Source organism: Bacillus rossius, chromosome 5, assembly GCF_032445375.1.
Source record: "Bacillus rossius redtenbacheri isolate Brsri chromosome 5, Brsri_v3, whole genome shotgun sequence".
In the NCBI taxonomy this organism is placed as follows: Eukaryota; Metazoa; Arthropoda; class Insecta; order Phasmatodea; family Bacillidae; genus Bacillus; species Bacillus rossius.
This window is the reverse complement of record NC_086333.1, coordinates 21,712,223-21,739,539: the sequence shown is the minus strand read 5'-3', so window position 1 is coordinate 21,739,539 and position 27,317 is coordinate 21,712,223. Positions and strand designations below refer to the sequence as shown.

The 27,317-nt window shown below is 42.3% G+C and overlaps 1 protein-coding gene across 1 annotated transcript in view; it reads left to right on the top strand.

The window, feature by feature from the left end:
- Positions 1–27,317, top strand: part of LOC134531630 (WD repeat-containing protein 81) — a 203,950-nt gene that overhangs the window by 83,882 nt on the left and 92,751 nt on the right. Inside the window, exons 14-16 of the mRNA XM_063367388.1 lie at positions 214–368; positions 6,935–7,172; positions 20,547–20,722. Of these exons, the coding sequence (XP_063223458.1) occupies positions 214–368; positions 6,935–7,172; positions 20,547–20,722 (569 nt within the window). The remainder of the gene's footprint in view (positions 1–213; positions 369–6,934; positions 7,173–20,546; positions 20,723–27,317) is intronic.

Genomic DNA, 27,317 nt, shown 5'->3' with positions numbered 1-27,317 from the left:
TCCTTTATTGGTTGTGCGATTTCGTGGCTGTAGCTAGGAGCAATTTATTCATTCTCTGTCGTGTCTAGCTAATTAATAACTTCTCATCACATTGGGATTTGCTGACTTATTTGTGTGTTTGTTTAAAACTTGTTGGTTTTGTTAATAAATACAAATAGGTAGCTTTGTTGTGATGTACAATGGGACCAATGTTCATATCACTGTGTTCCGTAGACGAGACATCGAGCAACACAGCGGATGATGCAGGTGAGCAGTCTGATGAGATGGTTCAGGAACAACTGACAGAGGAAGTGGATCCCATCGAGCAGTTCCTACAAGAGACTGGACACAAGGAAGACAGATTCCAGAGAGAGAACTCTCAGTGCAAGGTAAAAGTGAATAACTTCCAGCTCTTTCCGTTCAACTGGGTTGTTGGTTTCCATGATTATGATTGCTCTTAAAGTTAGGCTTGAGTTGCCACCCATCGTACTACTCATGTGAACTTCTGGCCATCTCTGTGCTGGGTGTATTTACTGTCAGTGTTGAAAAGGGCACAACAGATATGGTTGTGATTTTCAAGAGTGTTTGTTCGTTTATATAATGTTAAACATTGTGTTCAGAATTATTTTATTTTTAATACTACAAAATGTTTTATGACAAAACATAGTACAGGAAAGCTTCACTATAAAGAACATGAAGGGACCAAAAAATAGTTGAGTTTGTTATACTGAAGTTCTTTATACTGAAACATAAGCATTGTTATAAATATGTATACCAATAAACACATGAAACACCTTAAGTGTACTAAGGTTCAGTATCACAGTCATTAGTCTATGGCCGCTTGAAGAACCTGTTCACATACTCTCTGCTGATGCTTTGTCTATGGTCAGGAGACACATTGTAGGCAGAGCTGCCAACCTCAAATCACACCCATCATTAATGACAATTATATGGAAAAAGTACATGTAAATCATGCACGATAAATTTTTCCTGAGGAATTATAACACACACAAGATAAAATAAGGACAATAATATGCAAAAAAAAAAAAAAAAATGAAAAATGTAGGCCTATGCATATGAATACAATGAAAATTAATGAATCAAAGGAAAAAAAAAAACTATTTGAACAATACAATCATCTGAATATGTAAGAAATGTCAATAATTTTACAGGAAATTTTCAACCTTCAATTCAAAGTATGCAAAGTTATACTTTTGAACAATTGTCTTTTTATTTGCTTCTTTTATCCTGGTTGGATAAGAACTGTCTTATAAACAAACAACAGAACTTGTAAACAATAACTCTGCGTTAGTTACTTTCGTTTCTTCAGATGTAGCGAAAAAACTACGATATGGATTTATTGCTCGTCATGACTATAAAATATTCCACATGTTTCTTTAATTCAATGTGCCCTCTACAGTCATCCCTTCCAACGTGTGCAATCGAAAAGTCACACGTGCATACATTACAAAACGCATGGTGTTCCAAAACATTTGAAGACGACAAGCATCGTCATTCTTTTGAATAGTTAGGTCTTAGGTCGAAAGTTTTGATGAATTGCGTTATTTTTTTTTCTCCCCCATATACACTTTTGTTCTGTCACACGCTTCATTTCTACAACCGGCACTGAAGAACACAACGCTATTGAAAAACGTAAAAAATTTCACGCCTGTAGACACGACAAAAACACTATGGACTGTGATGAAAAAAATGACTTTCAAAAAATAAATTAAAACACAGGTTAGCCAAAGTACCGTACAAAAATTATCGTAATGTAAGTAGCCAAAAAACGAAAAATCCGAGAATATGTACTAGTTGTATCGTACAACTGACGTAATACCATTCCAATATTATTTCAAAACACGAGAATTAATCTACTAATTTCGATAGTACGTGCGCACACATACTAGTTCCGTTATTATTTTTGTTTACGTACACGCTGTTACGTTTGAATAAGAAAATTAAAAATAAAGAACAAGTTTTTGGATGGTAATTTTTTTCATAATGTGCCTCAAGGTTGTTCGTTCAAGTGAATATTTTTGTTTCACGAAGAAACGGACCGTCGTAAAATTCGTTAAGATGAAATAAAATTCAAGGTTATTATATACGTTTTTGGCGGGACCAAACAATGAGTTCGGTTAAGTGAAGTGTTCGTTTAACTGAAGTTCGTTGTACTGGTGCTTTCCTGTATTAAGAACATAAAAAAAAAATCTTTTGTGGAAAATTATGGCTGTTGGAAAAAAAAAATCTAGAAATATAATTACAACAGCCCTCGATATATGCATGTGTTTGCCTTGCCTGTTTCCTCATAAGTTCTTCTTGTTACACTCCAAACCTCAACTAGCTCAAATATTCGTCTAGAGTTGACATACATGTTTCCTGAACATTTACATAAATGAATTGGGAAAATTTATATTAAATGTTTTTTTTATTAATATTTCATGTAAAGAAACCTTTCATGGCCATCATTTTTCGACTGCAAGTGCAAGTACATGTTGAATCTACAAACACGTCGCACATTATCTCTTCAGTGATTTCAACACAATCAAGTTGACTGTCTGCAGGTACCGAAGAATGAATATTAGAAGATAGTTTGCAATTATGTCCCGTGATTACACACAAACTCACGGTGCAAGCCGAAGGACTCAGTCCTTGGAACAAAAATGAAGTTTACTCAATTTTTGTTGTGAGCTAATACCAATGTCTGTGGTAAAAAAAAATTTCTAGTTAAAAATTCAAAATAAAAAATAATTGATTATACATGATAGCGCCTGAACCACAGGTGCTAAATTCTCTAATCGACTCACATTAATATGTTTTAAGTAGGGGTGCACGAGTAGCATATTTTAATGTTGAGCCGAGTAGTAGCTTTCGAGTCGAGTTAGAGTAATCAGCAATTTTTTTTTTGCATTCTCCTTTTAAGCTCAATTAACAGAAAATAGTGGCACAAAATATATTTTGATATAAGTTAGCTATTTGAATTTGCATTACAAAAAATTTGTAAGCAACTAGTACCAATAAATAAAAATTAGAATAAACTCTCAAATTATATTATGAAGCACAGGGACTAAAATATTTTTATCCAATTGCTAGAGCCAAGATCTTACGGTTTTATTTTTTGGGAAATTTTGTCCTAAAGATTTTGAGATTTCGTCTTTATCGTCATAAAAATTCAGATTTTTTTGGTATCGCCTTTATGATTTATTTAGAAGATTTAAGATCAATAATAGTAAATGTAATTGGTACCCCGTTTATTAATATTTACAATTTTTTCTCAAAGTAAATTAAAATATTGTTCAAAGTAAATAAATATTAACGGCGTAGATTGTATTAGAGGAAAGTATAAAAACATTATGAACATATATGAACATAACTTAGGACCTCATAATTTTAGCATTATTCATCCCATATTTGGTGAAGGTGCATTTATATACAGGTGCCAGTACAGTAAAACCTTTTTGTTGCGACCCCATTTATTGCGACCACCTCTCTATTACAACCCGATTTCGAGGAACCGTGAAAAAATTGCTGAAAATCGGAAGATAATCAGACAGAAAATAAGTTTCTTGTGGTGAGTAGCGTGTTACTGCGTTTCTCTTGCCGAGTGCTGTACTGCTGTAGGCAGCGCATATCTAAAAATAGATACCACTTACTGTCGACCGCTGTCAGAGCTTGACAACCCCAATTCCACGTCCCTTCAATGCAGGAAAAACCCTCCGGCCGCAGAGTGTGAACATGGTAGTCGGCCGCTCGCACGCCCTTGCTCACCCTCTGCCCGTACTGTGCGCTGCGGCCGATCTCGGATGCTGCTTGTACTTGTTAACAATCACGTTATCTGCTTAATTTTAATGAGGAGAGTAAAAATATATTAATACTGTCAGCAAATTGATAAAAGCTTTATGTGTCCGCAAAACAGGGCACAACACTGGCCCGCCAGTTGTTTTCATTCAAAACGTGGCTAAAGAACTTGCATGGATCAGGCTGAAAACATCCGGCAATACGTGTAGGTTATAAGGAATCTTGTTATGAATTGAGATGTTATGTTTTTCGAGTAGATATACACAGCGACCGACTGGATGCTTGCCCGCCTCGACTTGTTTTAACTGCCGCAGTGATGTTTATTTTGACAGCTCAAGCAATTATCTTTTCCCGTGGGTTGACAGAAAAAGGTCGCTTCACCCAGCATAAAAAAAAAGGCTACACCACTTATTCCCCACGCAGGAAACACACTGGCTGCTGTCTGTCTCCCCCGCATTTATCTTTCTTTTAACATTCCACGTCTTGCCTCTCGCGCGAGCAATTACGAAACGACCACGCATTTGGCCGTTTTATGCTTTGTTTGGTGACAGCAGATTGATTTTATTTGGTATATTCCTTTTCATAGGACCCTTGCCATTAAAATACATTTATATTTAAGTTTGAAAGCTTGTAAATTCCTTGCCAGAGATGACTGAACTCGAACTTGGTGTGAAAAGTGACATATTTTGACATATTTTTTTTTTGGGCGTGTTTGATGTGGAGGGAGGGGTCCGAAAATATTTACAACAATCTTACCCCTCCCTCACCGCTTTAGTACCCCATTCATAATAGCCCAATTTTACGGGAGAAGGGAGGGTGAAATGAGCATTTTCTCACTGATGGTTTTTCAAAGGAGAGCGAAGGTAGGACACTAGATGGTTTGTGTGTCTGGGAGGGATGAGCTAGCATTGAAGAATGTTAACGAGGGGAGGGAGGGGTGAGCTTATGCGTCATGAAGCCGCTGCCGCCATCCAGCCGGGCGAGCTTAGTGTGCGCCCACTCGCGTTGCAGAACCTACCCTGCCATATTTTTAAAGGAAATGTCCCATTATTTTTTTGTTATTCTTACATGAACATTATTGGAAGTATTAAAGCCGACACAAAAATACGCTGTGTGTTAAAATTAACAGATTTTAATGATCTTTCATTTCGTTTTTAATTTTTTTTTATTTTCACATTTTGGTCAAAATAACCAATTTTTTGACGGTTCCCGAGAATGTATTCGTAAAATCACTGCTTCGTTAAATCGGGGGTTCTAGTGTATTTAACTACGGCAAGCAGAAAACGTACATATAAACTAACCAGTAAAAATAAACTGTCTTTTGACATGTTTTCTTTAGAGGTGGCCTGTAGGGCGACGGACTTGTCATGAAGGTTGAAGTAGGTTTAAAGCGAAGCCGTCTAGCATTGTGAGTGACAGCATTCTGCCATTGTACGGCTGGTTTCTTAGCGAGTAGCGGTTTAGAAAGGGGGGGGGGGGGGGGGGGTGAAATCAACTGAAAATTTTGGAAAACATCTATTACGACCCCCCCTCTATTAAGACCCTATTCCTGGGAACCGTGAGGGGTCGTTTCAGAGAGGTTTGACTGTATTTTATTTTGTTGAACATTATTCATGATTCATGAGAAAGCAACCATAGTTAGAAGTTCAGCATTCTCAGGCAAAAGAGATCCTCTCCGGTCACTGACAATGACAGAATACTTTGAAAATGAACTTTGAAATGCCTACAAAGATAGTTTCCAAGAAACGACACAAAAAAGAATTTGTCATCTAACTGGCGATGTTATTGTTATGTATTTCGTGTTCATATGATACGTAATCTATTTTTCGCATTTTGGTAGTGTTAACACTAAATATCATTTTATTTAGTGTTATTTCGCGTGCGTGAAAAAATCATGGCACTACCAGTTGCATTGCAGTTAAGGACTTTAAATTTATTATGTTAATTTGGAACATTAAAATGAACACAAATTTTCACACTGACACAATCATTTGATCACAATTTTAAATATTCAAGTTCCTTATTGCCCTAAACAATGTACATCCAGTACAAGAATATTCAGGGTGTATGTACAATAATATTGTGCTTGTGCTCGGTGGGTGAAGTGGCAGTGCCGTAACATTTAATTTCCCCAATATATATTTTGTTTGTTTATGGAACATGTAAACAATTATTGCTAAGGTTTACGAATCGGCACAGCTCGGACAACAACCGTTAAATTACCTCTTCACTACACAAAACATATTTTTTTTAAAAGCCATTTGCGAACGTGATCTTCGTGGTACCACAATCAAAAAATAACTGAACTGAACAAACTAAGCTCAAGTAATAACTATATAATAATTCCGTCACTAAATACACAGCTGGAGACATTCCCGTGCATTGTTGCCTCTAATTGGCTATTGCAAGTCCTTGAGTGTTTATGTTCTCTGTAAAATGCCTCCCTATTATCTGTACAAAATATTATTACAGAAAAAAAACTTTGTGATTCCACAAATTAGTCATTCCCACAGGTTTGTGCTATCACTTATTTCTTTTCTCATGCATCTTACCAACACAATGCATAATACATCAAAAAATCTCGACTGCAGATTGTAGTATTGCAGGCCCTTACCCTCTCAACATATAAAACATTGACATAAATATTTTATTATGTTTTTTGATTATATTCAGTACTTGGTTAGGTTTTCTGCTTCCATGTAAATAATGGCTTATTGAATGTTTCAGAAATATCTCCTTATTTTACAGTTGTAATTGGTAGACAGGCTGTAGAGCATAACTTTCGGTTTGTACAGAGTTGACCCACCTTCAACTTCTTTCTTTCATCAATACTGAGTGCATTTATAACAATGCCAACAGTTAATTGATGTTATGTTTTATCCTCTGCACAATTTATATTTACACTTTCTCATATTAAAGCGTAAGTTTGAGTAATTTTTGGTCTGTTTCCAAATGCAGGTAAATAATTTTTCTCATGTTCATATGTTTTTGCCTAAGCAGCAGCCCTGCAGTTTAAGGACCCAGGTTGGGATTGTGGGCTCTATCAGTGCTCCAACCGGCCATTGAGAGGCAAAGTGGTGGTCGTGTTCTGAGAGCTGTGTGTGTGAAGCATAACGCGGCTGTGCTCGATAGTACGGATGGTCGTGTGTCCCAGCAGGTGTCGGACATGAGCGCGGACTCCGTGGCGTGGCTATCGCACCGGCTGGGCCCGGTGCTGACTGCGCGGCACCTGTCGCGCAACTTGTTGCGCATGTTGGCGCTGTGCTACCTGGGCAGCGACAACCTGCAGCCGGCGCACGGTTGGCTCGAGGTGCAGGCTCTCAGCATCACCAGCACCACGCTCGTGGGCGACCGCAGTGCCGCCAAGGTCGTGGAGAGCCTGTCCGCCATCGCAAGTAAGGCGAGGCTGTGCCGGACTGCTGGTCCGTGTGCTTGCCGTGCTTCCCCGGTGTTCCTGTTTGTCTCCCCCGTCTCGCTGTACGCAACACAAGCCTAATTAAAACAACAATTACTCGATGCCCAGTCAAATACTTCAGTAGAATTCCGATTTTGCGAACATGGATTTAACGATAACAGCGATTTAACACAAAGGTTTTCAGGAACCATCAAAAAACACCAATTTATTAAAATAATAATATAGATTTGCAAAAAATGAAAGTTAGTTGTAATGGAATCTTATTAAAAAAATACACTCTGTGGTGTCGGTAATAGAATGGAGGTACTATATATTAGTATGTTCCTTTGCATCATCTGTCCAAACACGAAAAAAAAAAAATTTCATATTGCTTAAAAACTCCGGGTGCTGTAACTGAATTGCGTAGGTGCGTGCCATTGCGCGCACCTGGGTAGACTGTCCGTGACACATGACGTCATGAAGGGTTTCTTTGTCCGCATCCCCCTCCCCCTCCCCTAACCCTGGCTTGACTCACCACGTTATCTTCCAATCATGCCCGCATAGTAACAGTGCTGGCCAATAATCACACGTTTCCAAATATTCCCTTTCCCATCCTCCAGGTTTTTTCAATTTGTGACCACGTCACACTAATACGCCGTTACCATTATTCTCAGTAAGAGCTTTGTGCGGGGTATTTAGTTTTTGGAATACGTTTTATAAGTGCTGTTTGGACTTCAATTTTTTGCTTTTCTTCTTAGTTTTTGACTACAGATTGCAATTGGAATCGACTACACTGCCTGTAGACGACCTGCTTAGCTTTTTTTATTGGTACATGACTTTATTTACTGTTTTTAGATATCGGCTTTGTTACTTTTTTTGACGACTCGTTTATGTTTTTTCAGCTTTGATTGTAAAATTATAACGGTATGAGTGGGAAAAAGCGTACTTCATACATGCTTCAGCAGAAGTTTGAAATAATCAAAAACGTTGAAGATGGAAAGTTGACAAAGTCTGAGATAGCACGGCAGCACAAGATATCGGCATCGACCCTGTCTACGATATGGAAACGTAGGGACGTGATTATGAGTGCTGTAGAGAGGGAGGGTCGCAACGTGAAGGCTAAACACCTTAAAGTGTCAACACATGTTGAACTGGAAACTGCAGTCTTTGATTGGTTCACGCAGCAAAGAGCTATAGGTGTACCAATCAGCGGGCCAATGATACAGCAGAAGGCTGATATGTTTCCACTGAGGATGGGAAGAACCGCCACATCATCACAGCCCATAAAATCTGCGGCAAGAGTGCAGATGTACCAGATGGCTGTCGAAAATTGGCTGCCAGTGCTACAGAACATTCTGTCGCGCTACCACCCACGGGTCGTGTACAACGCAGACGAGTCTGCCTTGTTTAACAACATTCTTCCGGAGCGGACCCTTGTGGTAAAAGGGGATGCATGTAAGGGAGGGAAGACGATTAAGGAACGCCTCACCGCCCTCCTTTGTTGCAACATGGATGGCAGTGAGAAACTAAAGCCAGTCGTGATCGGCAAGTCGCAAAACCCACGTGCGTTTAAAGGACATTCACGGGTGTTGTTTACATGTCAATATGAATGGAATAAGAAGGCATGGATGACATCGGTTCTGTTTACGTACTGGGTTTGTGCGTTCGACTCCCGCATGCGTTGCAACAATCTCAGTGTTGTGCTCTTCGTCGACAACTGCCCCGCCCATCCACAGATTGAGAAGCTGACCAATGTCGAACTTGTATTTCTACCACCCAACATGACTTCCACCCTTCAGGCATTGGATCAAGGATTATTAAGGCGATGAAAGCCCACTATGCAAGTAGACGGACGGCCAGCATAATCATGGATCCAGATCTGGGGCGGGAGATTAAAAAATGGAGCGTATTAAAGGCGATGCATGAACTCCGCACAGCATGGTACAAAGTCACGTCCGTCACAATACAAAATTTCTTTCCCCATTCCCGCTTTGTTGTCGGCGAAGCCCCCGCCCTTCCTCCGCCAGTTGCTGCTGATGAAGATGCAGGCGACCCTGACGATGTCGCCATGCCTAATCTGCCCCGTGAGCTCCAGCCAGGACCGTCCAACGAACCTCAGCCAGGACCGTCCAACGAGCCTCAGCCAGGACCGTCCAACGAGCCTCAGCCAGGACCGTCCAACGAGCCTCAGCCAGGACCGTCCAACGAGCCTCAGCCTGGACCGTTCAAGGAGCCTCAGCCAGGACCGTCCAAGGAGCCTCAGCCAGGACCGTCCAAGGAGCCTCAGCCAGGACCGTCCAAGGAGCCTCAGCCAGGACCGTCCAAGGAGCCTCAGCCAGGACCGTCCAACGAGCCTCAGCCAGGACCGTCCAACGAGTTACAGCCAGGACCGTCCAACGAGCCTCAGCCAGGACCGTCCAACGAGCCTCAGCCTGGACCGTCCAAGGAGCCTCAGCCAGGACCGTCCAACGAGCCTCAGCCAGGACCGTCCAACGAGTTACAGCCAGGACCGTCCAACGAGCCTCAGCCTGGACCGTCCAAGGAGCCTCAGCCAGGACCGTCCAACGAGCCTCAGCCAGGACCGTCCAACGAGTTACAGCCAGGACCGTCCAACGAGCCTCAGCCTGGACCGTCCAAGGAGCCTCAGCCAGGACCGTCCAACGAGCCTCAGCCAGGACCGTCCAACGAGTTACAGCCAGGACCGTCCAACGAGCCTCAGCCTGGACCGTCCAAGGAGCCTCAGCCAGGACCGTCCAACGAGCCTCAGCCAGGACCGTCCAACGAGTTACAGCCAGGACCGTCCAACGAGCCTCAGCCAGGACCGTCCAACGAGCCTCAGCCAGGACCGTCCAAGGAGCCTCAGCCAGGACCGTCCAACGAGCCTCAGCCAGGACCGTCCAACGAGTTACAGCCAGGACCGTCCAACGAGCCTCAGGCAGGACCGTCCAAGGAGCCACAGCCAGGACCGTCCAAGGAGCCTCAGCCAGGACCGTCCAAGGAGCCTCAGCCAGGACCGTCCAACGAGCCTCAGCCAGGACCGTCCAACGAGCCTCAGCCAGGACCGTCCAAGGAGCCTCAGCCAGGACCGTCCAACGAGCCTCAGCCAGGACCGTCCAACGAGCCTCAGCCTGGACCGTCCAAGGAGCCTCAGCCAGGACCGTCCAAGGAGCCTCAGCCAGGACCGTCCAAGGAGCCTCAGCCAGGACCGTCCAACGAGCCTCAGCCAGGACCGTCCAACGAGCCTCAGCAAGGACCGTCCAACGAGCCTCAGCCAGGACCGTCCAACGAGCCTCAGCCAGGGCCGTCCAACGAGCCTCAGCCAGGACCGTCCAACGTCAAACGAGCCTCAACCAGGACCGTCCAACGAGCCTCAGCCAGGACCGTCCAACGAGCCTCAGCCAGGGCCTTCCAACGAGCCTCAGCCAGGGCCATCCAACGAGCCTCAGCCAGAGCCGTCCAACGAGCCTCAGCCAGGGCCGTCCAACGAGCCTCAGCCAGGGCCGTCCAAAGAGCCTCAGCCAGGGCCGTCCAAGGAGCCTCAGCCAGGGCTGTCCTACGAGCCTCAGCCAAAGCCGTCCAAATAGCCTCATACAGGGCCGTCCAAATAGCCTCAGCCAGGACCGTCCAACGAGCCTCAGCCAGGGCCGTCCAACGAGCCTCAGCCAGGGCCGTCCAACGAGCCTCAGCCAGGGCCGTCCAACGAGCCTCAGCCAGGGCCGTCCAACGAACCTCAGCCAGGGCCGTCCAACGAGCCTCAGCCAGGGCCGTCCAACGAGCCTCAGCCAGGACAGTCCAACGATCCTCAGCCAGGACCCTCCAACGAGCCTCAGCCAGGACCCTCCAAAGAACCTCAGCCAGGGCCGTCCAACGAGCCTCAGCCAGGGCCGTCCATCGAGCCTCAGCCAGGGCCGTGCAACATGCCTCAGCCAGGGCCGTGCAACGAGCCTCAGCCAGGGCCGTCCAACGACCCTCAGCCAGGAACGTCCAACGAGACTCAGCCAGGACCGTCCAACGATCCTCAGCCAGGGACGTCGAACGAGACTCAGCCAGGACCGTCCAACGAGCCTCAGCCAGGACCGTCCAACGAGCCTCAGCCAGGACCGTCCAACGAGCCTCAGCCAGGACCGTCCAACGAGCCTCAGCCTGGACCGTCCAACGAGCCTCAGCCAGGGCCGACCAACGATCCTCAGCCAGGGACGTCCAACGAGACTCAGCCAGGACCGTCCAACGAGCCTCAGCAAGGACCTTCCAACGAGCCTCAGCCAGGACATTCCAACGAGCCTCAGCCAGGACCGTCCAACGAGCCTCAGCCACGACCGTCCAACGAGCCTCACCCAGGGCCGTCCAACGAGCCTCAGCCAGGACCGTCCAAATAGCCACAGCCAGGGCCGTCCAACGAGCCTCAGCCAGGGCCGTCCAACGAGCCTCAGCCAGGGCCGTCCAACGAGCCTCAGCCAGGGCCGTCCAACGAGCCTCAGCCAGGACCGTCAAACGAGCCTCAGCCAGGACCGTCCAACGAGCCTCAGCCAGGGCCGTCCAACGAGCCTCAGCCAGGGCCGTCCAACGAGCCTCAGCCAGGGCCGTCCAACGACCCTCAGCCAGGGCCGTCCAACGAGCCTCAGCCAGGGCCGTCCAACGAGCCTCAGCCAGGGCCGTCCAAATAGCCTCAGCCAGGGTCGTCCAACGAGCCTCAGCCAGGGCCGTCCAACGAGCCTCAGCCAGGGCCGTCCAACGAGCCTCAGCCAGGGCCGTCCAACGAGCCTCAGACAGGGCCGTCCAACGAGCCTCAGCCAGGGCCGTCCAACGAGCCTCTGCCAGGGCCGTCCAACGAGCCTCAGCCAGGGCTTCCAACGATCCTTAGCCAGGACCCTCCAACGAGCCTCAGCCAGGGCCGTCCAACGAGCCTCAGCCAGGGCCGTCCATCGAGCCTCAGCCAGGGCCGTGCAACGAGCCTCAGCCAGGGCCGTGCAACGAGCCTCAGCCAGGGCCGTGCAACGAGCCTCAGCCAGGGCCGTCCAACGAGCCTCAGCCAGGGCCGTGTAACGAGCCTCAGCCAGGGCCGTCCAACGAGCCTCAGCCAGGGCCGACCAACGATCCTCAGCCAGGGACGTCCAACGAGACTCAGCCAGGACCGTCCAACGAGCCTCAGCAAGGACCTTCCAACGAGCCTCAGCCAGGACATTCCAACGAGCCACAGCCAGGACCGTCCAACGAGCCTCAGCCACGACCGTCCAACGAGCCTCACCCAGGGCCGTCCAACGAGCCTCTGCCAGGGCCGTCCAACGTGCCTCTGCCAGGGCCGTCCAACGTGCCTCAGCCAGGGCCGTCCAACGTGCCTCAGCCAGGGCCGTCCAACGAGCCTCAGCCAGGGCCGTCCAACGAGCCTCAGCCAGGGCCGTCCAACGAGCCTCAGCCAGGCCCGTCCAGCGAGCCTCAGCCAGGCCCGTCCAACGAGCCTCAGCCAGGCCCGTCCCACGAGCCTCAGCCAGGCCCGTCCAACGAGCCTCAGCCAGGCCCGTCCAACGAGCCTCAGCCAGGCCCGTCCAACGAGCCGCAGCCAGGACCGGCCAACGAGCCTCAGCCAGGACCGTCCAACGAGCCTCAGCCAGGACCGTCCAACGAGCCTCAGCCTGGACCGTCCAAGGAGCCTCAGCCTGGACCGTCCAAGGAGCCTCAGCCAGGACCGTCCAAGGAGCCTCAGCCAGGACCGTCCAAGGAGCCTCAGCCAGGACCGTCCAAGGAGCCTCAGCCAGGACCGTCCAAGGAGCCTCAGCCAGGACCGTCCAAGGAGCCTCAGCCAGGACCGTCCAAGGAGCCTCAGCCAGGACCGTCCAAGGAGCCTCAGCCAGGACCGTCCAAGGAGCCTCAGCCAGGACCGTCCAAGGAGCCTCAGCCAGGACCGTCCAAGGAGCCTCAGCCAGGACCGTCCAAGGAGCCTCAGCCAGGACCGTCCAAGGAGCCTCAGCCAGGACCGTCCAAGGAGCCTCAGCCAGGACCGTCCAAGGAGCCTCAGCCAGGACCGTCCAAGGAGCCTCAGCCAGGACCGTCCAAGGAGCCTCAGCCAGGACCGTCCAAGGAGCCTCAGCCAGGACCGTCCAAGGAGCCTCAGCCAGGACCGTCCAAGGAGCCTCAGCCAGGACCGTCCAAGGAGCCTCAGCCAGGACCGTCCAAGGAGCCTCAGCCAGGACCGTCCAAGGAGCCTCAGCCAGGACCGTCCAAGGAGCCTCAGCCAGGGCCGTCCAAGGAGCCTCAGCCAGGGCCGTCCAAGGAGCCTCAGCCAGGGCCGTCCAAGGAGCCTCAGCCAGGGCCGTCCAAGGAGCCTCCGCCAGGGCCGTCCAAGGAGCCTCAGCCAGGGCCGTCCAAGGAGCCTCAGCCAGGGCCGTCCAAGGAGCCTCAGCCAGGGCCGTCCAAGGAGCCTCAGCCAGGGCCGTCCAAGGAGCCTCAGCCAGGGCCGTCCAAGGAGCCTCAGCCAGGGCCGTCCTACGAGCCTCAGCCAGGGCCGTCCAACGAGCCTCAGCCAGGGCCGTCCAACGAGCCTCAGCCAGGGCCGTCCAACGAGCCTCACCCAGGGCCGTCCAACGAGCATCACCCAGGGCCGTCCAACGAGCCTCACCCAGGGCCGTCCAACGAGCCTCAGCCAGGGCCGTCCAACGAGCCTCAGCGAGGGCCGTCCAACGAGCCTCAGCCAGGGCCGTCCAACGAGCCTCAGCCAGGGCCGTCCAAATAGCCTCAGCCAGGGCCGTCACAATTGAACCCAAGCCGCACTCCTCCCCCATGTTTCAACATCATTTCACTAGGTGACGAGGGAAGGTGGAAGGAATTTGCTCCAGACTGTAATTTTGAAGATTACGTTTGTGCTGCCGACAGGGTTTCAGTCTGGGGCGAACGCGATGACGACGTCTTTGTCCGACACAGTCAACTGATGAGGGGAGGAAAGTGAAGAGGAAACAGAAACGTCGAAGCCATCAAGGGAGGCATGCCATAATGCGCTGCAAATTTTTGAAGACCTAGTAAACAGTGACCCCAATTCCACCCCGGAATTGGTGGGTCATCTAGAGTTTTTTCAAAAATATGTAGAACAGGTGGTAGTATACAAAAAGAAGCAGGCCTCCATCAGGGACTTTTTTGTTTAAAGTTTTAAGTGTTCGTGTGCTGCAAACACAATACAGGTCACGGCATAGCGCCTACGTACTGTGGGCATTCGTGCCAGCTTACAAAAAAACTCACAAAAAACATGGATTTTCAATAATTGGGGGGACGGGGGTCATTGAAAATCGGTAAATCGGATTTAACGAAACATTGATTTAGAGTAAACATTTTCGGTAACTATAGCACTTTGTTAAATTGGGACTATACTATAATACCATTTTCAAACAACTACAGTTTTTAGACAAGAATGTAGGGAATCAGTTAATTTAAGTTGGTACTGACTACACAGAGAATGAACATTTTTATACTAATTCAACTTAACTCTTCTGTTTTCCATTGTATACCATCTTATTTATTAAATAGCATAGTTTTACTGAAAAAAAATTCATCATAGCATCTATCTACTCTGAAAACAATTTGAAAATACCACTGCTTCAAAACAATAATAATTCAAAATTTTTATGCAGTTTTTTTTTTTTTAAATTATTAGAAAACAAGTTTTTGAACATCTACTATTTTCAAGATAACAAGAGGTAGTTTCTGTAAATAGGTCTTTCTCTATTTATACTGTTTGTTTTCAATACTAATTTCTATATCTAACCATAAGCCTTATTAATGTAGGTTTGGTAAAATTTGAAAGCTACTTACCAGCCTTGTAAATATTTACCTTCCGCAAATGTTATCTTTCTTATTATGAAGCCTGCAACCATTTGCATACATATAGAAACCATAATTATTTGTTGGTTAGTTTGAATTCTTTCACTAAAAATTTTGTACTTGCACCTATGTTTCAATGGAACTGTTACATGCATTTTTAGGGTAAACTTTACAACATCTGAAGTAGAGGCCAGATAGATATGTCAACTGTCATCAATGGACAAGATGTGACTTTCAGGTACGGAGCTGTGACAGATGGCAGTGGAGTTCTCAAGAGAACCCAGTGGCCCATAGCGATCATTGTCCTCCACATTTACTGCTTCCAGGAACTCCAGCGGACTTGGTTCTTGCTTCTCCAATCACTCACCAACACCTCTCTTAGCTAGTTACAATTCAAGTATGATTCAACAATATTTAATATTTAATATCATGAAAATAATAGGTTGCACTGTCTGAAAACTTTTATGATCATTGCAATGAAAAGCTTTTAAATGTTGAATGTGTTAAGAGAAAACTTAATCAGCTTGAAGAAGCAATACCTAATATGATCTGAATACTGTACTACTGTATTTAGTTGACTGAGTTGTATTACAAATTTGGGAGAGTTATGTCACACATATTTCAATTTTAGAAATTTGAGGTGAAGTCTCACCTTTCCATTGTGTCACCACTTTCCCTAGCCAGGGTAAGTGATCATAACTCCAGCACTCTACTGCAAACTGCATCGAACATATGGGGCACAAAGATGAATGCAAAATGAATAAAAATGTTAAATCCACATAAATTTCCTGACTTGTTCTTGCACCAAAAAGAGTGCAGGTAAATTTAAAGTAAAGAAAATTAATTCTGAAAATACTAAAATAGAAAATTTGAGGAGTGCAGTTAGTAGTAGTTGTTACAAAATAATACAAAAAATATGTTGCTTAAATTTACTAGACAAAACCACAAAATCATACAGAGCAAAGTATATGTGGGTGTAAGTTGGATTTCATGAAAAATCCCTTATTTCAATCATCATTAAGGCACATACTTAAAAACAATTAAAATAAAATAATCTTACAAATATTATAAATACAATAAGATGCTTAAAAGCTGGGGCTCGTAAAAAAGGTAAATAAATATTTTATACTGTGTGCTGGATTTTTTCTGTTTTAAAACTATTTTTAAATACGTAAAAAAGTCTGCCAAAACTTTCCACAGTGTTTATAAATAAATATATATTAAAGTTTTTAAGATACTTTAAAGGTGCGCGCATTTGCCACTGGGCCCAATCAGTCAAACACTCAACATTTCCATTGAAATGCCATTTCCTTGAGGAAAAGCTAATTTTGCTGCGACGTTAAATGTATCCCGGTAAAAACAGGTGAGACGTTTCTTGCACAGGGGCGTATTTGTACAGCATAGGGTCAGACTTACTTGAGTTTCTGCAAGACGTCGTGATTACTCCCTTTGCTTGTGCTAAAGTCAATAGCACATGCAAACTAGCACAAGCCTGCCATTTGAAATTCCGTGTCCTCTGGGTAGAGCACGAAACTTGAAAAGAGCAGCTCAGGCGATGCACAAACAGCATGTCAGCCTCGTAGCGTGAAATCACGATCAGCCACAAGACCGGCATTTCGGAGAGACATTCCCATCAGATACTCGCGTAGCTCGATTTAATTACGTGGAGCGCGCGAGCCTGAGACGCTCTCCCAGTAGCGACCCGCTTGTCCGTGGTCTGACCATGACTCCTTAGTCTTCCTCAGAGCGCTATGCACACATTTTTTTCTTGCTACCAGGCACGTGTAGCATTGCACGTCCAAAGCACTACATGTCAGAAAATAGTTCAAGCACATATATTTGGAAAAGGCTACCTAAAATGAAATAACCATACTAAAAAATATTATAGAATATAAAATTCCTTAAAGATATTTACAAAAATTTAACATAAAAATTTTTCTATAAATGTATTGAAAAAAAATTTTTCTCCACCTTTCTAGAATCTTATAGGCGTTACCAACTTAACTTTTAATTCCGTAATATTTCTTTCCAAAAACACTTATAGTTAACAAAAAATTAATTTTAAAATTTGATTTGCAACTGAGAAACTAAACTAACAACCATAAAAACAAAGAAAGCTTAACAAACTAAAAGCAAAAGTAATTAAAAAAACTTTAAGAAAATGTACAGTTTGGCACCACTGCAAAACAGGGGTGTCACAATTTTAGTGTAGAAGTGGTTTGAACACCACGTATGCAACACCTAGTGCCGTAAGTTGGAAATATTTGGCACAAATTTATTTTTCACCTAAATTCTCTAATATAAACGTTGTTAGACTATTGTTCATCTCGATCAAATCTTTCCTACCTGAGTCCCGTGACTCTTTCCCAACCCTTCAACCTATACCCTGATGTGATTTCACCTATGCTAGTATTAGCTATCTTTTTCTCCCTGCTTCGGGCCACCAACACGACTAGTAACAGTGTCCGACTTCGTGACAGACTCCTTTTCTCAGCAGCCTTCCAGAACAGCCCACTTCCTAGAGTTCAGCTTAGGTTGGCAGCTCCAGTCATGCCCCATTCTAATATTCCAGGGCTGTTGGGCACGTATCGGTGCCCGGCATAAGACAATTCTCATGAGCTAGCATAACCCCCCTCCCCTCTCCCACCATGTTTTCCAGGAACACCGTTCAGAGCAATGACATGGGCCATTTACCTCACCTCCTTGAGGACATCTCGCTTGTCGGTGAAAGGCCTGCTTCCGTCATCTCGTGGTGAAAAAGACAATTACTTAACTTTAGTTCCGCAAACTCTAGTGGCCACCTCTCCTCTCCCTTGTTCATGTTTAGCCCAACAGATCGTGCACCAGTTGATCTCATAAGGACCAGACTTATGGCAGTTCCCCCTCGCGGGACTTTCGCGTAATAACACCGAGTCGGTTCCGCCTGTTCCCCGCCAGAGCGCACTGTGTTCAGAGAGCGATTAACCTCCGATGCCCCTTTAATTTAGACTACCAGCCACCTTCGTTATTTTTTTCTTTTGTTCGGCAGAGTGAGCCCTCCACGCACTATTTCCAGCGAATCAGAGGCCGTTTTCCCCACTCCCTAAGCCTCCGTTGTCACCGCGGTCGCATCTCACCGGAGCTTATCGCCTGCGACTTTATTCACAAGCTATCTCGCCGCGACTAAATTAAGGGTTGTGATCCCTAAAGTTTGGGAGTATTCCCTAACTTTTTTAATATTTTTTTTAATTTCTAGTTGGCTAGTCGCCAATAGTTCAGACTAGTAACTAATTCCGTACCATGTCTCGCCCCAGGCTACCGTGAGCACTCGTGCAGCCTCTTCCGAGAGAGTGTTTTTCTTCATTCCACCCCCAGACTGGTAATTGGAAAATTCAATGTCCTTTTGGCTATAGTTGCCTTCCCATTTACCATGTTTTATAGCATAATTGTCGCACATTTTATACTAAAATCAAGTTTGAAAAGTAGGGATGCAACGTTTATGGGAATTTTTTTTTTTTTTAGGTAAAGTTATTCATAAAAACAACATGGAAAGTATGTTTATTTAAAAAGTGGCGTATACATGAGCACGCCAAACAATTAAAATTAATAAGTCATGCAACAAAAACTTTTCTTCAACTTTAAATAGACAAAAAAATTCTATGACCCGAATGCGAGCCTGAACTAATGCATAACTATCGTCGTAGTACACACAACGAAAGAATGAAGGCTAACAAATGTAGTTAACTCGGCACTCGACAAAGAGAGCGCGTTGCATGTAATCGGCGAGATATCGATATTCGACTACGTGTGCACGCTCTATACGGGAAGCAAGTATATGGAGCGTAGGCTTTTGTGGGCAGGGTCATCAACTACATGTGGGCTTCTGGATTGATGTATCGAGTGAATGTGATGGAGTGGTCAGCATTTGGGCATGCCTTCTTGCAGCTTTCTTGACAGCTGATTCAAAATTTTTTTTGTTATTTATTACCCTCAAAGATATTTACTAGTGGGCATGCTGAAACATAAGCCACTCCATGATATTCATTGGTGTGGTCTAAATCCAGAAGCCAACATGTATTTAAGCTGTATTCGTTAAAAAGAGTATAATATTTGTGCCTGGAGAATATTTCTTTGAGAAAATAACATTAATCTGTAAAAATTTGTGTAATAAGTATAAAGTTTACTATACTAGAATCAGTATTGAGTGCATTAAAAAGGCAATAGTTAGTAGAAGCAAGAGGTCGTATTGTGTAATAAGTAGGCCTGTGCGAAGATCAGTTTTTTAGTTCGAATCAAATGTGAGTATTAATATCAAATTATTCTCAAAGACGAATATCAAATTTGAATAGTAAGAATTAGAATCCAACAAATTATTTTTTTTTCCACATATAACAAATGCATATTGAAAGAAAAAGTAAATGTGCATTGTAGTGGTTTTGGGAAATTAGATAAATGATATTTAAGTGAAAGGTATGTTAGGTTAAATTAGCTACAATTACTATAGGTAAAATTTTATTGAACTATTAAAATTTTGAAAAGAAAATATAAATAATTATTTTGATGGTAGTCAAAATAGGATCTGAAAAAAAAAAAAAAAAATTAATAAACTGTGCAAAGCGAATATGTAAGGCAATTGCAATATGTGTGAAGAAACTTTAAGACGGTGGGTTCAAAAATAATGTACTATAGTTAAATATGATGTATCCCTAAGAAAATTTTTTTAACTGGTTTGTATGTATGTTTTCTCTATGTGAAAATAAATCATCACATGTATTAACGTATAGTATTAATATTTATGAATTATATTTTTTGGCTTGTTTTAACTAATGCGTAGGATCACAGTAGTTGCATAGAATGTTCCTCTCTTTTTCCGTCCAGTGTGTGTGTGTAACCCTGTGAAATGTTTTGATTTTTACAGTATGCTGTCAGTTCTAATCTTTTTTAACAACCTGCCAGACTATCTTCACCTTAAAATACTTTAGCTTATAATGTGGGTGTGGGTGTTAGTAATGGTTCCAAATTACTCTGTTTAATCCAGCTTTACTATATTAGTTTTCTCAGATGTAGCTAAAAACTCCACATAAATAACCATAAATCATTATGTAAATTGTGTGGATATTTTGTCCCCGCCTGACAAGAAAATCTTCTGTGATCAAAAATTTACCAGCTTTTAGAGATCCCACACAGTCGTATTCGTAAACGACTGAATATTCATTTCTTCGAAGTGTTAGTATTAAAAATAAAATTGAATATGAATAATAAACTATTGGTTTTGATATTCAAAAATTTGAATATTCTCACAGGCCTAGTAATAAGGTTTTTTTTATACAACTCATTTTCATTAAATTTTAAATGTTCAAGATAAAATTTCATCAGTGAATGAAGTTTTGTTAAAATATTGGTTTCATGAATTAATTTGCATTTTCATATTACACGTATTAACTTGTGTTTTGGTACCTGTTTCATTGACTAATTAACAATATAGTATTTAGTTTGATTGAAATACATGTCATGTGAGTGTCTAACAGCACCGAGTGGGTACGGAGTGCTTCAACCCGTGGACTGAAGTTGGTGTGATGTGTGGTTGCAGCGCTGTACGGGGAGCAGTTCGTCCTGCTACAGTACTTGCCGCACATGAGCGAGCTGATTGGCCTGTGCAAGAAGAAGCTGACCGTGGCCCTGGAGGGAGGCCTGGTGGGGGCGTTGTCGCTGCTGATTCGCATCGTGCCGTACCTCGGCGACACGGCCTTGATGGACTACCTGCAGGTGAGCACCTGTATCCACCTGCTGAGTTTCAGTTGTCTACTTCAAGTTCTCTTGCAAACAAATTACAGGCTTGCTGGGTGTATCTTCCATAATTTGCATTTACCACTTCTGACAACCATGTAATGTTGAGTCTTATAGTCTAATTTAGGGATGGGTCGGTACCGGTTCTCAGCATTTTAACCGGCACCGAGAACTGCAGCTAAAATGTCGGTGCCGGTACCGGTACCGGCAGTATAGCAAAACCCTTTACTTAATTGTCCTTCACTACAACTTAACTGCAGCATGAAATGGCTCAACTCACGTTCAATTCACTTATGAATTTTTTTTTTGGACTTCTGTGGAATAATATTCATCTCTAACTATAAAATTAATTACACGTGAAAATATTTAATGTTCTCGTCACATCTGTAAACAAAGTACGTTATACAATCAAAACTTAACAGTTGAAGGTGCCATAGATGTATGTAGTTCATAGATGTGTGCAACTCTATAACTTGCCTCAGCAGAGATGTGAGAACAGAAAGACGCCATGTTTGTTTCAATTTGTTTTTAAAAATAGGTAGTTAATTGAGTCGTTGACACGTAAGTAAGGTTGAACTGGTGTATAAAGAACAATTAAAAGTGCAAAATTCCACAGAATATTTGTTTAATATAATTAATGATTGATTTAAAATATTTCCGTAATAATTTTCGGCATTCTAAAATGTTATGCTTTTTGTGCAGTACTTTGGACTGTAAGTTCACTGCATCTGCAGCCATCTAGCGTAATGGCTAGTATCTTTCTCTTTTAGGTAAACGGGATTGCTTTGAAGGGGAAGGTTTTAGTAAAGTGGTATATGGATGTGTAGATGTATTTTACTATTGGCTGGTCAAACGAAATGCTTGTTGACACTTCTAAAGTATAATTATTCTGGCCAAATAGAGCAAATTGTGTAAGAAATGGCATCAGAAGTGTGGCAGTAATTTACTGTTGACTGTGCAAACAAACTGGATTCAATGTAGGCAATAAGTTTGATGGACAATTTAATATTTTAATTCTTTGAAAGTTCACCATCATTGTATTTATTTCCAATATTGTAACATTTTCTTTTTATTCCTATGTTTTAAAGGAGGGTGTATGTAGATTTCTTGAGGAAATTACTAGATTGATATAGTAAATTTTAGTTTTATTAAGTGTTCTTTATATTATTTCGAATTAATTTTTTTATTAATACATATTACATTTTTAATAGGTTGGTGTGTTTACTGTAGCTTGAAACAGTGCTTTTTTTTTGTAGCCAAAACAATAAATAGTTTATTACTTAAAACACCTCATAAATAATGTGTGAATAATATTTATTTTATTGTTTAAGTCAGAACCGAGAACCGAGAACCGATTTTTAAGAACCGGTACCAAACCGAGAACCGGGAAAAAACAGGAATTGACCCACCACTAGTCTAATTACTATTGCTTGATAACCAGCACTTTAATAATTGGAACAATCCATATGTCGCTTTCCGTACATTACTTCAAACAAACTCGCCATAGATAAGATTTTACATACATAGAGGTTACATCACGAAAACTGCCACAACTTAAGTGTTATTACAATTTTAAAGAATGTGATCACAGTTTATTTTTAATGCCTGTACTCATCCCTTGGTAGAAGTATGTGGAGGAGGAAGGCACACTTGCAAAGTAATTAGAAATAAATTTGGTAAATGACTAATTTTATGTAATTCATATATACTATTATGCATGCTTGTATTCAGTATTATCATCCTTTTATATCTTAGTGTTAAATAAATAAATACATGTGGCTCTTGGGTGGACTGCTATCTCTGTGTGGTTACTGAATTTCAAGTCAAGATATAAAATCATTAGGGATGGGTTGAGAACACATTTTTATCGATTCCGATACCGGTACCGATTCCTAAATTTCGATTCTCAATTCCGAGTCATTCCAGTTTTAGATTCCTGGTAATTATGGTCACATAATTAAAACTACTTAAGAATTGAATACATTACATAATGATAATAACATGCATAAAGGATAATTATAAACTTAGGATTAAATGTTCAGCATCTTCCACGAATAAATCCTGTATGCAAGACCGTTAAAGAGACTTGCCATACATAAACAATAAACAAAAATAAAATTGCACTATAATGGTTATGCAGTTATGCACATTATATTCCTTCAAGTTCTTTGCTCAAAAAAAAGCATCCTTGCTTGTTCAAGGAGTGACCAAATCATTTTCGTGTCACTTCTACTGAATAGACTTTCGCTGAAGACTGTTAAAAATGACACTTGTACATATTGATTATTGATACTTCACTGCAAGTTTAAACAGAGTAACTAAACCTGTATGCTACACTACGAATAAGTTTATTATACAGTTATTGTTATGAAACATAAACATGTGGTGAAACAAAATATGATGATACACTATCATATCATACAAGTAACAGAAAACATTGTATTTCTTAAAAATTACATAATATATATATATTATAAGTACAAGTAACTCATTATCTAGAGCTTACTTAAGAAAGCAAAATATTTTAAGACGTGGTTATGCAAATTATTTTCTCTTCAAGTTCTTGTTAAGGAAAACGAGCATCCAGACATGCTCAGGGTCCAGCCGGTTTCTTTTAGTGTCATGTGGCCACTTGTGCTGTATAGCCTTTCACTGAAGACGGTTGAAGGCGGTATGGAAAGGTACTTCACTGCAAGTTCATACAGGGTAGGAAATTTATGATTCTTCTTCCAATACTCTGCAATGAAAGATTGTGCTGGCAGTGTTTTTTCACTCAGGTACATTTCAATCTCCTTTTCAGAGTGAGCGACTTTGTCAGCTACGTACCTCTTCTTGCTGGTCAAATATTGTAGAGTATTTGGACCAAATATCTTTGGGATCAGAGTATGTAGCGCATGTTTTGTTTGGTAATGTTTCACATTCAGAGTCACCAACCTGAAGAAAACAAATAGGCAGTAAATAACCAACATAATATTTACAGATTTTTAAAGTTATATATTGTACATAATTAATCATTACGTAGGCCTGCCTTGTGAATATTCAACTGTTCAACTTCATGCAGAAGTCTTTGTTTTGCATTATGCAAACTGTCACTTATCTCTAAATGAAATACTCTTGAACCTGGGATCTAAAAGAGTGGCCATGACAAGGGTTTTATCACTTTCAACACCTTTGAATCTTTGCACCAGTGAAGCCAGATCATCATTTTTAGGCCTTGTAGACCAGATCCTTGTGGTGCAGGTTTTTGTAACTCATGTTGTATAACATTCACCAGAGGAATAATCTAAAATTGGAAAAAAAAAAAAAAAAAAAAAAAAAGTTGACTGATCAATGTTATGCTTTAATAATTGTTCACAGATGGTAGAGTAAGTATAACTTTCCTCAGATGCATTGGAATTTGCAGAACTCACTCATAGAGTTGCATTGTTGAAAATTTTGAGCACTGAAATACAGTGATCTATGACAGTACACTGAGAACTGGTTAAAACTGTTTGGGAATTATTAGTTTCACTGCAAGCCAGTATAACAGCTTGTTTTTGTTCAACAAGTCTTTTTAGCATGTGGAGGGTGGAATTCCACCTAGTTGGCTCATCTTGAATGAGTCTGTGATTTGGAAGTCCTGCCATATTTTGACACTTTGCAAGAATTTTGCAATTTTTGGATGAATGTTTAAAGTAGCCAACAATTCTCCTGCATGCTGCAGTCAAATTTGAAACAAGCTTTGAGTTAAAAAATGCATCTTTCAAAACCAACTGCAATGTGTGGGCAAAACAGGAGATGTGTTCAAAAGGGGATGCTGACTATGCAGCAACAATGTTACGTCCGTTGTTTGTGACCACGTCAACTACTTTATCATGGCGGCCCCACAGAGTAATTGTTTCAACAAGAAAGCTGCACAGATTTGATGCTGTGTGGGAAACTTCCAGGAAAGGCTTCTTTTCAATACAGTAGTGTTTGAAACTGAAATCTTTGTCAATAAAATGTACCGTAATGCTAAGATAATCATCTTGTGAGGTTGAGGTCCACAAATCGGTTGTAATTCCAACATATTTTGCATCTTCAAGTTCTTTTTTAACATTTTCTTTCAGGTTTGAATACATTTCAGGGATAAGTTTGTTCGAAAATGTTTTCCGTGTCGGTATTGTGTACCGTGGTTCATGCGCCTGTACCAGCTGCCTGAAACCTACATTCTCTACGATGCTGAAAGGTTGTTGATCAAGACAAATCATTTGAGCTATCAAACAATTAAATTTTTCAGCACGTTTATCCCCTGGCTTAAATTTTGATTTTTCTGACAAGAAATATGCCAGTGTTGGTTGGCAGGTCACATGCTTTTGTCTACTAGTACTGGGCTGTGCAGAAAAAGGTACAACATTTTGGAAGGTTTTTTTTTTTTCAACTACCAGTGAAGAAGCATCTTCACATAAAGTTTGTTTGCTAGTACTAGGCTGTGCACAAAAAAGTTCAACATTTAGACAGGGTTCTTTAACAGGCGATAATGCCGATAACATAACATCTTTGTTCAAAATGGGTTCAAAGGTAGCACTACTTTTTTCTGTGGTACCTTTTGACTTGGTTGGTGACAGTGCTGTAAACAAAAGTTTGTTTTTCTGCAAACATACTGTTTTTTTTGGTAGTAGTGTGTGCCGGGATTTCAAATGCTTCATTAAATTGGTTGTAGATTTGGAAGTACCGCCCCGTGAAATTTGCGCATTACATTGATTACAAATTGCATATTTGTCATTTTCATTATTGATGCGAAAATGTTCCCAAACTTTAGACATGTTGATACAATATCAGACCATTCGCCACGTAATTTAAAACGACAGTCAGCGAACATTCGTTTTACTAACAAACTAGCAAAACACTTGAAAATAGTTTTAGCTTTTAGCAAAACAATATTTGTGCCAAATAAATAGCATATGCGAAACAATTCACAGTAACCTCTAAAATCGATTGTTGCTTTCATTATACAATTTTTCCCATACGCAACGAATCGATACGTTTTGACTTGACTTTATGTTTTATGGGCACCAGAGGTTTTGTGGAGGCCATCATCCTTGAATGGATCACAACTAAAATGGTGACGACACGTGATGTGAACTCGTTTCATAACCGTCACTTTCTTCACAAAAAACAATGGACTTTTCTTAACTGTAAATAAAATTAATTGGTCATTTACAATTTATTTACGTCTAATTAATGAGTGTGGAATAATGTTCTTCAATCGTGGCGTTTTAATTAGAGGTTAAACATGCCCGGTAACATTGTTTTTATTTTTTTTTTTTATTTGTATAAAATTAATATTTAATAATAATGAGCATTATTAGGAATTTGATGTGCATACGGCAGGTAAGATATATTAAAATATGTAAGAAAAGCTCAGACGAAAATATATTACTACTGTATTTGCTTAACTTAACTGATACCTAACCTACCTTGCCCTTTTTTAGTACCCGATACTGAGTGCCCAAATTTTTTAATAATCGGTGGTATCGAGGAATTTGAGAATCGAATCGACCCATCCCTAAAAATCATCATAAAATGTATTTCTGGAGAATGCAAACAAATGTAGTAACACAGGTAAAAAATTAATGTATAACAGAATTGCAACAATTTTTGGATAAAAATATAAAGGCAGTGTTGCATAGCATTTAACAGACCTCCATAAGGCTTAAGTTTAGGATTGAGACAAAATAGCTTGGGTCAGCGTACAAACCAAAAGACACAGCAGTGAACGAAAGTGTAGTTCAAAACAGTTAGCAAAAAAGTGCATGGACTTAGTGTATTCAGTCAAACTGCAACACAAGCCAACTTTCCAACACATATGGCTAAAGAAACTCCATATGAAACAGTATTATTTAAAGCACAAACACAGACAGTTACTAGAAATTATTTTTTTTTTAAATGAAATACCAAAACAGTTATTAAAATAAAAGACAATGCAATTCACCTTGCCATTCACCAGATTAAGATCCATTGCTTCGAGCTAATTAACAATTGAATGAGAGGGACCAAGTATTGAAATATTTGTAATATTGTTGTCGCACTGGGGATTGATTATATCATTATATGTTCGTAGAGACGTGTTATGCCTAGGGCGCCACCACATGTATCACAGGCATGTGGACCTGGCTACTCTCTCCTCACGGCTGTTGCGTAGCCAGTGTGCAGCGAGGCCCATTTACCCCAGTATAAATAAAATACACAGAATTACGTTCCCTCTCAGCGGCAATGTGTGAAGCCAAAAAAATAAGGTTGCGTTCTCGAAGGCGGCCCACACGCCTCAGTCTGTGTGTTGTCTCTCCAAGTCGTCACCTGCACAAAAGAAACCAATACCTTATTGATGTCAATACCTTATTGACGTTGCTCGTCTGTACATTCTACACGTTATCATTGTTGATAAGAGCCAGTGGCATGAATCAGTATAAGGGTAGTCCAGACACGTGTACTGGACTGTGTTAGATTTAGTATAATATTACCAGAATCCTTTTAGTGAAATAAATAACACTTAAGTAAAACAGTCTTCTGCCCGAGGTAAGCCCTGGAGTTAAAAGAAAGCGATTGATATGAG